General features: G+C 37.7%; 1 protein-coding gene across 2 annotated transcripts in view; it reads left to right on the top strand.

Annotated features, from left to right (window-relative positions):
• The window catches only part of LOC138023593 (uncharacterized), a 213,690-nt gene that overhangs the window by 10,263 nt on the left and 191,141 nt on the right, over positions 1-12,286 (top strand). For both annotated transcript variants that reach the window (XM_068870618.1, XM_068870617.1), the window contains one exon: positions 4,224-4,525. In XM_068870618.1, the coding sequence (XP_068726719.1) occupies positions 4,224-4,525 (302 nt within the window). The remainder of the gene's footprint in view (positions 1-4,223; positions 4,526-12,286) is intronic.

Here is a 12,286-nt window from a genome sequence, read left to right on the forward strand (position 1 = left end):
GTTTGTCTTTCCGTAAGGATTAATCTTGGGATGGAGCCTTATCGCCACACTCATTGGTGTAAAGTTGTATTTTTCATCTCCTTGCTGCATTGTGTCTGGGGTGAGTCCGATTTCATGTTTAGTTAGTCATCGTGATAAAATATGGAAGACTGTAAGCACGGAAGCTTGTAGGGGACATGCGATATGAGAGATGCGTCTTGCGAATTCAAAAATGCGTGACGAAAAATCCGATTTGCGGGTTAGAAAATGTGTGATAAAATATGAAAGATCCTAGTTTGGAAATCTGAAACGAGAAGTAGAAATTGTTAAATAAAAACGGATGTCAGAAATAGGGATGCGTTAGAGGGAAATCGAGGGAGGGAAACTGGGGGAGTGGGGAGTCTTTAAAGAAGGGAGTCTCAAAAACGGGACTGAAATCTCTAAAAGGGAGAACTATCAGTGGTCTGATCATCTGCAAATCCTTTAAAATATTAGCTTCCTCGTAGCAAAAGTTTCCGTAAGGTCCTGAGCTGTACTGTGCAGCCAATTGAGTCACAATTATAGCTTTCCAGTGCAGTTTTCTTTTGGTTGACATAATGCTACAAAACCGTTTCAAATGTCTCTTGACCTATCACACACATCTCAGTTGAACAACAATTTCCTCTCAGTAAACGGCGACAAACAACCAAAGCTAGCTAGTTCTTTTTGGATTATTGGCAAAAGCCAAAGAAAACTTAAATTCATCCATATGATATTGACTCAACATCTGGCTGCCGAGCAAAATATTTCAGTGGTTTTCCTTCCATGTGGAACATTCTTTGGGAAAATTTGGCCTTGTATTTGGTTTTCATACTTTTCGTTGTCCACTGTACATCCCTTTTGCTAATGGTATCCTTTTTCGTGCTACCGTAATATGTCAAAACCAGTATTACACAACTTACAATAACGAAATGACCTTAAAACTATTAAACCCAAGAAACCAGGAGGCATCTTTGGACTTTATACATTGTCATCAATATTTAATTCTATTGAACACTAGTGCTTCCAGTTTTACTGATCAAAATCCTTTGAAGGAGCTGTTAATAATTGTATTTTGAAATATATAGCAGCTACCGAATAAAGTTTTGTAGGCATTCGGTTTCCGCGAGGGTTATTCCACTTCTCATGCAATAAGCAAAAACAACTGGTCCAAATGAATTCTGCGCGATCGCAACAAAGGACGCTCGATGATAGTCGGTCCGTTATACTTCGTTATCTATATTGATGATTTTTCTTGGGGAATTGCTTCAATAAAATGTTTTTTTTTCCTCTTTGCTGACGACCCCAATTTCTTCTTTATTAAGCCTTGTGATCCCAGCGACTTAATTGAAGAATTGGCTGCATATTGAGCTTGCAACTGTCTCGCACTGGTTTAGGTCTATTAATATTGAGAAAACCAAACTCATAGTTTTCAGACCTATGCCGAGTGATTTAGGTCATGTAATTGAACAAGTTTAAAGTACAAAATTTCTAGGTGGTTATTAATTTGAAGACTCATGTAGACTTTTAGACATAGTTTGATGTTATTCTGGTTTGAAGAAATTTGAATGTAGCTCAGAAAGTTACAAATGATTCAAAGAGCCAACTTTTCGACACTCATGTGGAGTGTCTTCATCAGGGGTAATCCATCGTCATCGCAAAGGGTACAAATAGGTGTCACATAAACCAGTTTCTAAAAACGAGAATTTCGAAATTAGAGATCTGGGATCATTATTTACCTTGCATTTACGCACGTACATGACATTAAAGTGCCGGATGTGTCGCGGCATTGTAGGCGATGAATCGGGTGATTCTATAAAGTCAGACACTACTTACAGTCTAAGTCACTCTTGGCTTTGCATTATGCGCTAATTTATTTCTTTTGTTGTATTGTATGGTTCTTTACATACATATCTCACCTACATAGGACTGTGAAGTCCAAAACTTACACTCAAAGTTAACAACCTTTGGTTAAAAATCAAAGCTTAAAATTTTTTTTGTCAGTCAAGTGTTAGCAGTCGCACTTTCAAAATCTGAAAAATTTTTGATCTTAGTAGTACTTTAACACAGCCCCTTCATTATGATATTTTAGGTGCTTTTGTAAAAACGTGATCCTCGCCATTTCGCAAATTAGTGGTGACAGTTATTATTAGTCCAATAAGCTAAATGATGATCTATAGGGGAACTGACGCACATGATAACGCTATCATTGTTGTTTGTTTATTATACAGTCGAAACCGCCAAATTGTATTGAGAATACTCGGTCATCATCTCTTCGTAAGAGCTGTGAGGTTCCTTTGTATAACATACAACGACAAAAACGACTGTGCCACTCGGGAGAAGTTGTCAGTACCACTGTGTGTATATTCTCAGTTAAAATTCTTTTGCTCTAATATAAAAGCTAACTATAAAATGAAACTTGTTTGTATCCTAATAGCAAGAATCGCCTAACTTTCTCCCTCTAAATATTTCTGAAATTTTGGCTCTCCATATACAGTAAGGGACACTTTGACAGATATCTTCCCACAGCTCGAAGAATAAAAAAACCACTTTTAGGTTGTCCTACAAATAAAAATTTCGAAGTAAATTAGGTTTGGAGAAACTTCATTAACAACTATTTTTTTTATTTGCTGATAAAACTCCGAAATCGCGACTACGAGTAGGAGTTTTGAGTTTCACTAACTGTTCTAGTATATAGGAAATCATTGACTATATTAGCGAAAGCAGACTACAGCGGTAACAGAACAGATTTAAAAAATACTTATTGCAATAAGTTTCATGCCTGAAATGGAATGAAGATAGCATTATCGACGTTATATAGTATTCGCTATTAAAATTAGCTTCTCATGACTTCGGGGTTTTATCAGCAAATTAAAGGATTAGTTGTTAATGAATTTTACCCAAAATTAATAGATTTTCACCCACCCTGGTATCTTAATCAAAAGCCAAACGGGACAAGTAGTGCCGAAACAGTTGTATTGGCATGTCGGAAAATATTTCCTAGACGTGCCCACATAGGAAGCAGAAAGCACAATATAAAATAATAGGTCTCAAAAGAACCCGACTGCCGAGTATTTTTTACTGGTATTGCATGGTATTTCAGACTAAAGATGATAATAATAATAATGATAATAATAATAATAATAATAATAATAATAATAATAATAATGATAATGATGATGATGATGATGATGATAATAATAATCATAATAATTGAAGTATCGACGGCTTGAAAGTTTACGGAAGAAACCGTGAATCGGATAACAAATCGAAAGTGGTCAACGTTGTCTATACTCTTATCGACAACGATATTCGTCATCACAGTGGTCAAAATGTTGTGGACTCACGAGGCACAACGCCAAAGAAAGTTTCTATTTTAGAGCGTGACCAAAATCATGACTCAAAGACAGAGCAAGCGTTGTCTTTAACTTTCTCGCAATATGATTGGTTTATTTCCCAAAATGAGCCTTCCTGATTGGCTATTACACTGCGTGACAAAATGACGCGAGCATGACGCGTACAGCGTTGTCTGGACTCTCATCGACAACGGCAAACTAACCAATCGGATTGCGAGATTACAGGCAATTGTGGTAAAATCAATGTTTTATTCACTATGATAGTTATTCGATCTGAAATGAACAAGATTACATAACAATCACTGAGATATTCAAATACGCTGAAATCTCTAAGCAAATGAAAAGAAAAGCATCAAAATAAAAGACTGAACTAAACTTACTTCTGTGGCGGGTTTCCGTAAACTACGAACTCTTGAAACTGAACTCGACGGCTTAACACTGCTGAAACTAGTTGACTTAAACTACTGAAACTGGTTAGCGACTGACTCATATCCTTTCAAACACGTGCTATTGACTGATCTGAAACTTAAGCCTTAGTTACCCAAATGAATTCTCTTAAAATGTCAATCAAATATTTGTGCGTTTCCGGTAATAATTAATCAATCAGTTCTGTCGCGGTAATCACAATAATAATAATAATAATAATAATAATAATAATAATAATAATAATAATAATAATAATAATAATAATAATAATAATAATCGGCTTAGCTCATTAAGTGTTTGTTACCCTTTATCTACTGCATTAGTAAAAAGAAATGGTTCCAAATGTTAGTTTATTTGGGAAAAGAACAAAGATAAAACGAGTCTTGTTTTCCGCCAGGGAGTTTTTAAGTATAACCTAAACTGCAATCGTTTATTTAAACGTAGGAGACTGTATTGATTGGGATCTTGGAATGGAAAACGGTTTAATACCAGATGAAAGGATAACGGCCTCCATTGACTACTCCTGGCTTCCAGCCGGTTTTGGTAGATTGAATGACGGAAGAGGATCATGGTGTGCTTATGAGGATTATCAGTATCTGCAGATTGACCTACAGTCGCTTCATGTAATCTGTGCTGTGTCCACTCAAGGGAGAGGAATTTATCCTAACTGGGTAAAGAAGTACACCTTACAGTTATCTACAGACAATAAAAGATGGACAGATTACAAAGAAAATGGACTTGTTAAGGTGGGTTACAAAGTTGTTGATATACCAAGGCATAAAAGTTTGAGCAGGTGGACATTTAGTTTGTAATCAATGATTACATAATGTCAGTACAGTATGGAATATTAAATTAAAAGTACTTCTTGCACTGAATAACGCCATGCAGATTATAACGAAAGTGCGATTACATTTTTGCTTTTGTTGTTCTTCAGCGTAATTGGTTTTGAGGTAGAACACAGTTAAAAGGTTTTTTCTCCACAAAAACTAAGTATATTGAGGACAAAGTTAATGGCATCGGCGCAGGCCAAAACCAACATTTGCTCATGCCGGATAAAGTGAACTTTGTTCAACGTTTTCCTCCAAAGAAGGCTTCAGCAAGAATTTATTTAACCAGCAGTGAAAGACAATTCACTGCCTCGATTTGTCTTGTTGTTTGTAACTGCACTCAATGGATAACAAACGGCAACCTGATAGTCTTAAGTAGAGTCTTTTTTACGGATGTGTTTACCTTTCTTGTTTAATGCCGGAATTTCTAGCGATTGAGTGGTAACGAATAAGCCTGAAATTGAATATTTCTGCGTCACAAGAGCGAGAGGGCCTGGGTTGCAGAAGGTGTAAGTGAGGGATTATAGGTAGTGACTTAAGTGTATCTAAGCTAGGTATAGCACGTGATTAGTCATTCGAGGCCGACACCTATTACCCACGATTTTCGAGATTTTGGACGTATAGTTAAGCTTCATTTTTGTTTTAATTGTACACATTTATCTGTTACGCAATTCTTAGTTTGCACTCACATGATTAGACGGTCGCGTTTTGTATAATAATAATAATAATATAATAATAATAATAATAATAATAGAGACAAATTACACCAACTTGGCAAATTTACACCAACATGGCTGCCATGACGTCCGAAGTATTTGCGGCACTGAATTTGGTTCGGGGAGGATACGTTTCCATTTTTTTCCCACAGGGTTTTTTGGTTTTCGTATCCGCCAATGCCGCTACTTTGTGTATTGGATATCCTTTTCTTGCTGTATTGTGTGTGAAATGTGTTTAGTCAATTTTTGTGCGCCCAATAGATGTGGCTTTTTCCAATACTCATGTTTGTAATGTTAAGACGGTGTGCGGCCTAATCGTCCACAGTAAACCTAATCGTATATTTCTCTCGTGTCTGTTGCGCAGTGAAACTGGAAGGTATGTTTAGTCGTTTTGTTATAGGTCTGAATTATAATATTAACAGTATGCAAATTTTTTATGACGCAGAGGTGGTAAGGAAAAGAAGAAAAATATTTGACCTGTTGTTCTCATATCACAAGCAAGTGATAACTTTTATTCCTTCTTTGCTATTCGTTGGCATACCTTGCACTTAAGGTGGCTCAAACCGGTTTCAACACTTGAAAGAAACGTTCTTATCAGAAGAATTCACACCACAAGACTTTATCACTTAACAGCAATGTTATGGTACCATATCAAACACCAATTATTGCTGAAAAAGATTCGGTCATTTTTGTGACGTAAAAAGTTACCGAGGCAACAGTTACTCATATCTCAAAAACGAACTCAGTTACCCCCATTTTTTATTTCTGAAATGTAATCAGCATGCCAGAAAGAAACTTTCTGCATTCACAAATGAGCTCCGTGATTTCAGTCATTTTATTCCTAACTGGGGCTCTTATTTGTGCAAAGAACTCTTCGAGCGGATGTCTAAAGCCATCTTCAAGTGATGGAAATGTATTTGGGTATGATATATAGCAATTTTCAAGAGATTTCTGGCTTCCAACATCTTCGAGCTGGCTATTCAGTGAAAACTTGGATTTTATTCATAACGGGGGCGTTGTTACAGAGCTATTGTGTTCACGGCCTTGGTATGCAAACATCTTCTCCATTGTTTGCGCCAACTCATCTTCGTTTAATGTATTACTGAACATTTAACTGAGGGGGGTGTAGCAAACACGCTACACGCTTATTTTTTACATCAAATAATTGTTCAGAGCTTAGGAAAAGCTACAAACAACACGGTTATCTGGACAAAATAATTCATGACACACGTTCACTTTTTCCGTTTTTCACGACACACGGTTAATTTTTTGGGCGTTTCACGCCACACGCTTAACCCCATTGAGACCCTCATAAAGGAGACCATGGGCCTACTATGGCGACTTTTCATATTGTATTGGATGTTGGTGATTTGATATTTAAACTTAATCAGGGCCCCACAGGAAATGCTCACATAACCTCCATTGTTTCGTCGCGAATTGAGGGACATGCTCATCCGTGCAGGAAGCCAGCACGTGACACACTTATAGGTGTGATAACATAATTCAGGCTCGAAAGGACAGAAGGAAGGCCGAGAGAAGATGGAGGAAAACTGGACTCCCATCAGATCTTTTAGCATTCAAAGTTAAGCAGAATTATGTTGTACATCTGATGAACGAAGCTAGGTGTACTCATTACAGGCATTTTATTGACAAGAACAGTTCGGACCAATCAAAGCTGTTCCGGACTAGTAAGAGTCTATTAAATCTGCAAGAGGACAAGTCTCTTCCACCACATACTAACGCCTCTGTTTTTGCAAATGAGATGGGTGAATACTTCATCCATAAAGTAGTTGCTATAAGATCAAGGTTAGCCGGTGACGCGGTCCCTCATGCGGTTTCTACTGAGTGTGCGCCTCACGGTTCATCGAGTACTGATGACGTTGTCACGCTAGCAGAGTTTCCATCCCTTTCTGAGGAGGCTGTAAGGAAGATGGCTGTGGCTTCCATGAAGACATGTGCTCTAAACCCTTTTCCGTCATCCATCTTGTTGCTTTGTACTGAGGAGCTACTTCCAGTGATTACTAGGATGTTGAACATATCATTAGAGCATGGTTACTTCACTGACAAATGGAAAAAGGCATTAGTACATCCTCTGCTCAAAAGTCTGGTCTTCAATTGATAAACAAGAACTTTCGGCCTGTGAGTAACTTACAGTTCACGTCCAAACTTACAGAGAAGGCGGTCGCTGTACAATTACAGGAGCACATGCGAGTCAATGGTTTGTTTCCAGAATTCAAAGTGCTTACCACCAGCATCATAGCACTGAAACCGCACTACTTAGGGTGAAGAACGATCTCCTAATGGCGATGGATAAAGGTCAAGTTACGTTGTTGGTGCTTCTCGACTTAAGCTCTGCATTCGATACCGTCGAACATGAGATCCTTCTAGATCGATTGAGGTCAACAGTTGGGTTGAGAGTTACTGTCAGTGAGGGCAGGTTGCAGCAGGTGTCGATTAACGGGACTCTCTCAAAGCCATTTAATTTGATGTGTGGAGTCCCCAAGGGTCATGCCTGGGCCCGCTTTTGTTTACCATCTATGTGAGTAAGCTGTTTCAGATATTAAAACACCATCTGCCCTCCGTTCGCACATATGCGGACGACACACAGTTGTATTTGTCATTTAAGCCATCTGACACTTTCAGTGAAGTTGAAGCTGTATCTGCCATGCAGAAGTGCATCTGTGATGTCCGAGCATGGATGAGAGAGGATCAGCTTATGCTCAATGATGACAAGACTGAGTTCCTGATTATAGGTACTCGCCAGCAGCTCTCAAAAGTTTCAATCGAAAGCATCAATGTTGGACAGGCTGAAGTCTCTCCTGTAGTCTCTGCGCGCAATACAGGCGCATGCTTTGATACGCATCTAGATATGGGAACTCATATTACAAAGACATGTAGCAGCCCCTTCTATTACTTGTACAACATTTATTTATTTATTTATTTCGCCATACAACAAAAAAATAATAATTACAAGAAAGAAATGTACTTATACGTTGACCAGATAATAAAATAAGTAAGTTACTAAAGAACAATTCACAACAGACGTCATATTAGAAAATATCTGTCCAGAGAATCAACTGAAAAACTAGTACATGCTTTTATGAATAGTAGATTGGACTATTGTAATAGCCTTTGATATGGAATTCCGGAGTATCAAACTAGGAAACTGCAACGTGTTATGAATGCAAGTGCTAGACTTATTTATTGCGCGCCCAAGTTCTGTCACATAACACCTCTGCTCGCAGAATTATATTGGTTACCAGTGCGCGCCAGAATACATAATAAGATACTTCTGATAACTTATAAAATTTTGCAAGGTCATACGCCTAAGTACCTTCCAGACCTAATTAGCATTCAACAGCCTTTGTGCTATAGCTTAAGACGTCATGACAATGATCCCTTGCTTAAAAGACCAGTTGTGAAAACAAAGAAAACAATGGGTCACAGAGCATTTCAGATAGCTGCTCTCTTTTATGGAACCAGTTACCTAGGTCTGCACGGGAAGCAAGGAACTTAGAATCTTTTAAGACTATAATTAAAACATTTTATACAAGGAATTATTTCAGTTATCTTAATAATTTTCTCTTATCCATTAGTCTTTTAGAAGTTCTTTCTACAGTTGTTATTATTCTATGTTAGATTTTTAATGTAAATAGTTTGTAAGCTTTATTGAGGGACTTATAAGATTTATAATACAGGTTTAAGTTTAGTTATTAAGTTATACACTATTGTGATGCGCCTTTGAATATCGTATAGAATAGGCGCAATATAAGTAATAAATTATTATTATTATTATTATTATTATTATCATTAGTATTATTATTATCTTGTTTTCGCACATTGGATCAGTTTCCAATGGAACTTCCGTACTCAGGAAGCTTGGTGACAACAAGTCTCCTCAAACTTCTAGGACCTTCCTAAGAATCCTTGCCGTGTTCAGAATAACACTTTTCTGAAGCTCGTCTATCTTGGTCTCTATACCAATATTCTCTAGTCTCTTCTTTAAATCCTTTGGAACTGTTCTCATTATTATTATTATTATTATTATTATTATTATTATTATTATTATTAAAAAAATTCTATGAAGCGGATTCAGAGCCACCTTAAATTACTGAAAAATTATGATAGGTATGAATCCGCTCCACAGAACTTTTTTCAACTTTGCAGAGAGTTTCATCTTGGCCTACTGATTACTTTTGCGCAATAAAAAATTGGGGTCACCGTAGTTAATGCATGGAGGTGGTTATGACACTCGACAAGTTCCTTTGTTTCAAAACACACCTTTTTCAAGAGAACATAACCAATCAAATCCTTCGATTAAATTATACGTAACTAATTTGCAAACCCGTGCGAAGCAAAAACAAAAGATTGTGCAGGGTCACGGTCAGTTCAACATCGATTGAGAAATATTATTCATTTTTAATTTTTTTTAAAATTGTAAACATATCTTTATTATTGTTGGTGACAACATGTTCTTGCTCTTGAAGGTTTTAAGGTTTCATAACCAGTCCCTCGATTAACTATGGGGTCAACAAGTTCGTTTTTCAGATATGAGCAACTAAAGCCAAAATATACCGTCCTATTACCATGGTAGCTTGTTTACGTCAGAAAAATGACTTAATTTTTTTTTCAGCAATAATTGGTGTTTGATATGATACCATAACATTGCTGTTACGTGATAAAGTGTTGTAGTGTCATTCCTTCTAATGACAAGGTCTCTTGAAAGTGTTGAAACTCGTTTGAGCCACCTTAAGACTACGACGACGGGATATCGGCTCGCAAGGTGGTTTCACCCTCAACTCTGATTGGAGGGTCGTGTTGCCAGCGCGCGGTCAAATTCAAATGGACCAATCAGAGTTGAAGGTGAAACCACCTTGCGAGAGCCTTGCGAGAGCCCTTGCGAGCGGCCGTTGTTGACTGCCCGGTCACAAGCCTCTGAGGAAAGCCGAAGAGGTGAATTTTAAGGCAAAGTTTTCGTTCTTCACGAGTCTTTCGGCCGCCGAAACACACGTATTTGGAGTGAAATTTATTGGGCTCTATGGAACTGTTGTTTTTATTGCGATTCGGAACTTTTCCTGTTGAGGAGAAAACGATTTGTGGAGTGAGGTCTGGCCAGCGATGGATGGAGTGGTCGCCCTTCCTATTCTTTTAGTAACGGTTTCCGGATAACTTCACTAAACGGCGTCAGAATGGCTCTAAACTCGGCACAAGAGACAAGTTCGTCACACATTTGAGGTAGGAAAACTTTATTTCAAATGAGATAGTTATTTACACAATATTTTTACGATCGGTGATTTTTCCATACAATTCTCTATATACACAAGCTGTCGCATACACCACGTATTTTCAGCTTGGGGAGCCTGTGGGTATTGTGACAAAGGTGGACAAAAAACAAGCGAGGCTTAATTACGGACTAAGAAAACTATAGTAGGACAAACCAATAAAGGACAAAACAAATGAACTCTAATTACACGGAAAAAAATACTGGTATTCGTGGCTACACCGTTAATCACCTGGATGATAGCTTGTTTAATTTAGTACTTTACAAAATGTCCCATGGTCCTGTACATTATGACGGAGATCGTCTCGAATCATTATTATTTAATCCTATTGATCGGCCTGAGTTGGGAATATGCTTTCCAGTTATCTCGATCCCGACTCAAGTTTTGAATCTCGCTTTTTTTGTGGTAAATATGTCGTTGAAGGAGAACTTAACAATCAAAGTAGTATTGAAAATAACGGGGGTGTATTCACCATCATGCACATAATACTCGTAGTTTGCAATTGATTAAAAATCTCCATTAACTTAAATTGATTATGATGAATATGCAAACACCACCTTCTGTTATGGGTGTCACGGAAACTTGGCTAAATGATGCCACTTCAGAGTTAGTAAATATTATTGGGCACAATTTTATGTCAAACCATCGGATATCTAAATCAGGTGGAGGAGTCGGTATTTATGGACCACCCCTGTGGACCCGGTCCATGGGCCCCTTCACGGAGGCGTTCCATTAACTATCCCTGTGAACCACCCCTCGTCTTATGTCTAGGTTTGACTCTAATTAGATGCACGCCTAATTTGACATCCAACAAGAAGTGCCCCTTTAAGTCTAAGCATTTGCTACCCATTTTCAACAATAAGGTAAGGGTAAAGGTTGCGTTATTTTTAGCTTTGGGTAAATGCAGCAGTTAATCTTTACTTAAAGAGCAGCATTTGGGGGACACTTTGTGGCGTAAATTGTCTGTATTCTGAGACGCGAGTGATGTTAAAGTTGGCGAGAAGAGCAAGGGGACACCTCGTGACGCTTATTGAAATCTGCGTGCATAAAATTAGGGTCAAACCTGGACATATCCCCTCGTTTTGTAAATTCAATACGAGTTTTCCGAAGAAAAAGATCAAGATTTTGAAATCTGTGAAATTAAAGTAACAGGAAGTGTTAGTCACTGCAACTGATGTAAAATGTAATTTTATCTAACAAATAAATGCAAATCAGGGGAAAATGCTAAATATAGTGACCAAACTCTTAGAGGGGAAACTGGAAACTAGACAAGTACGACCCCACCTTAAAATTTCAGGATTTCCTTAGCAAGAAAAAATAATCATGTATAGAAATAAACAGTTTAATCTGTCTGATACGTTTTTCACAAATGGCAAAAACGTCGATTTTTGACTACTTTGATAATAACTGAAAAGCTATCTGATAGATCTTTTTCAAAAAATTTTGACGGCTTCGTCCTCATATTGTTTACTAATTCCCAAAATTTCAACCCCGGTCATACGGCTAGGTTTTTGAGAAAAAGGCCTTTGAAATGTATAGTTTCCAGTCCCCCCTCCAGGAGCTCGTTCACTATATTTAGCGATTGGTAAATGCCCTTGTCATTTCGCATCTAGACTGTTGTAACAGTCCCCTATATGGTCTACCCTCCTACGAACTTGCTAAGCTACAAAGAGTTCAGAATA

This window comes from Montipora capricornis, chromosome 11 (assembly GCF_036669925.1).
Source record: "Montipora capricornis isolate CH-2021 chromosome 11, ASM3666992v2, whole genome shotgun sequence".
Taxonomy (NCBI): Eukaryota; Metazoa; Cnidaria; class Anthozoa; order Scleractinia; family Acroporidae; genus Montipora; species Montipora capricornis.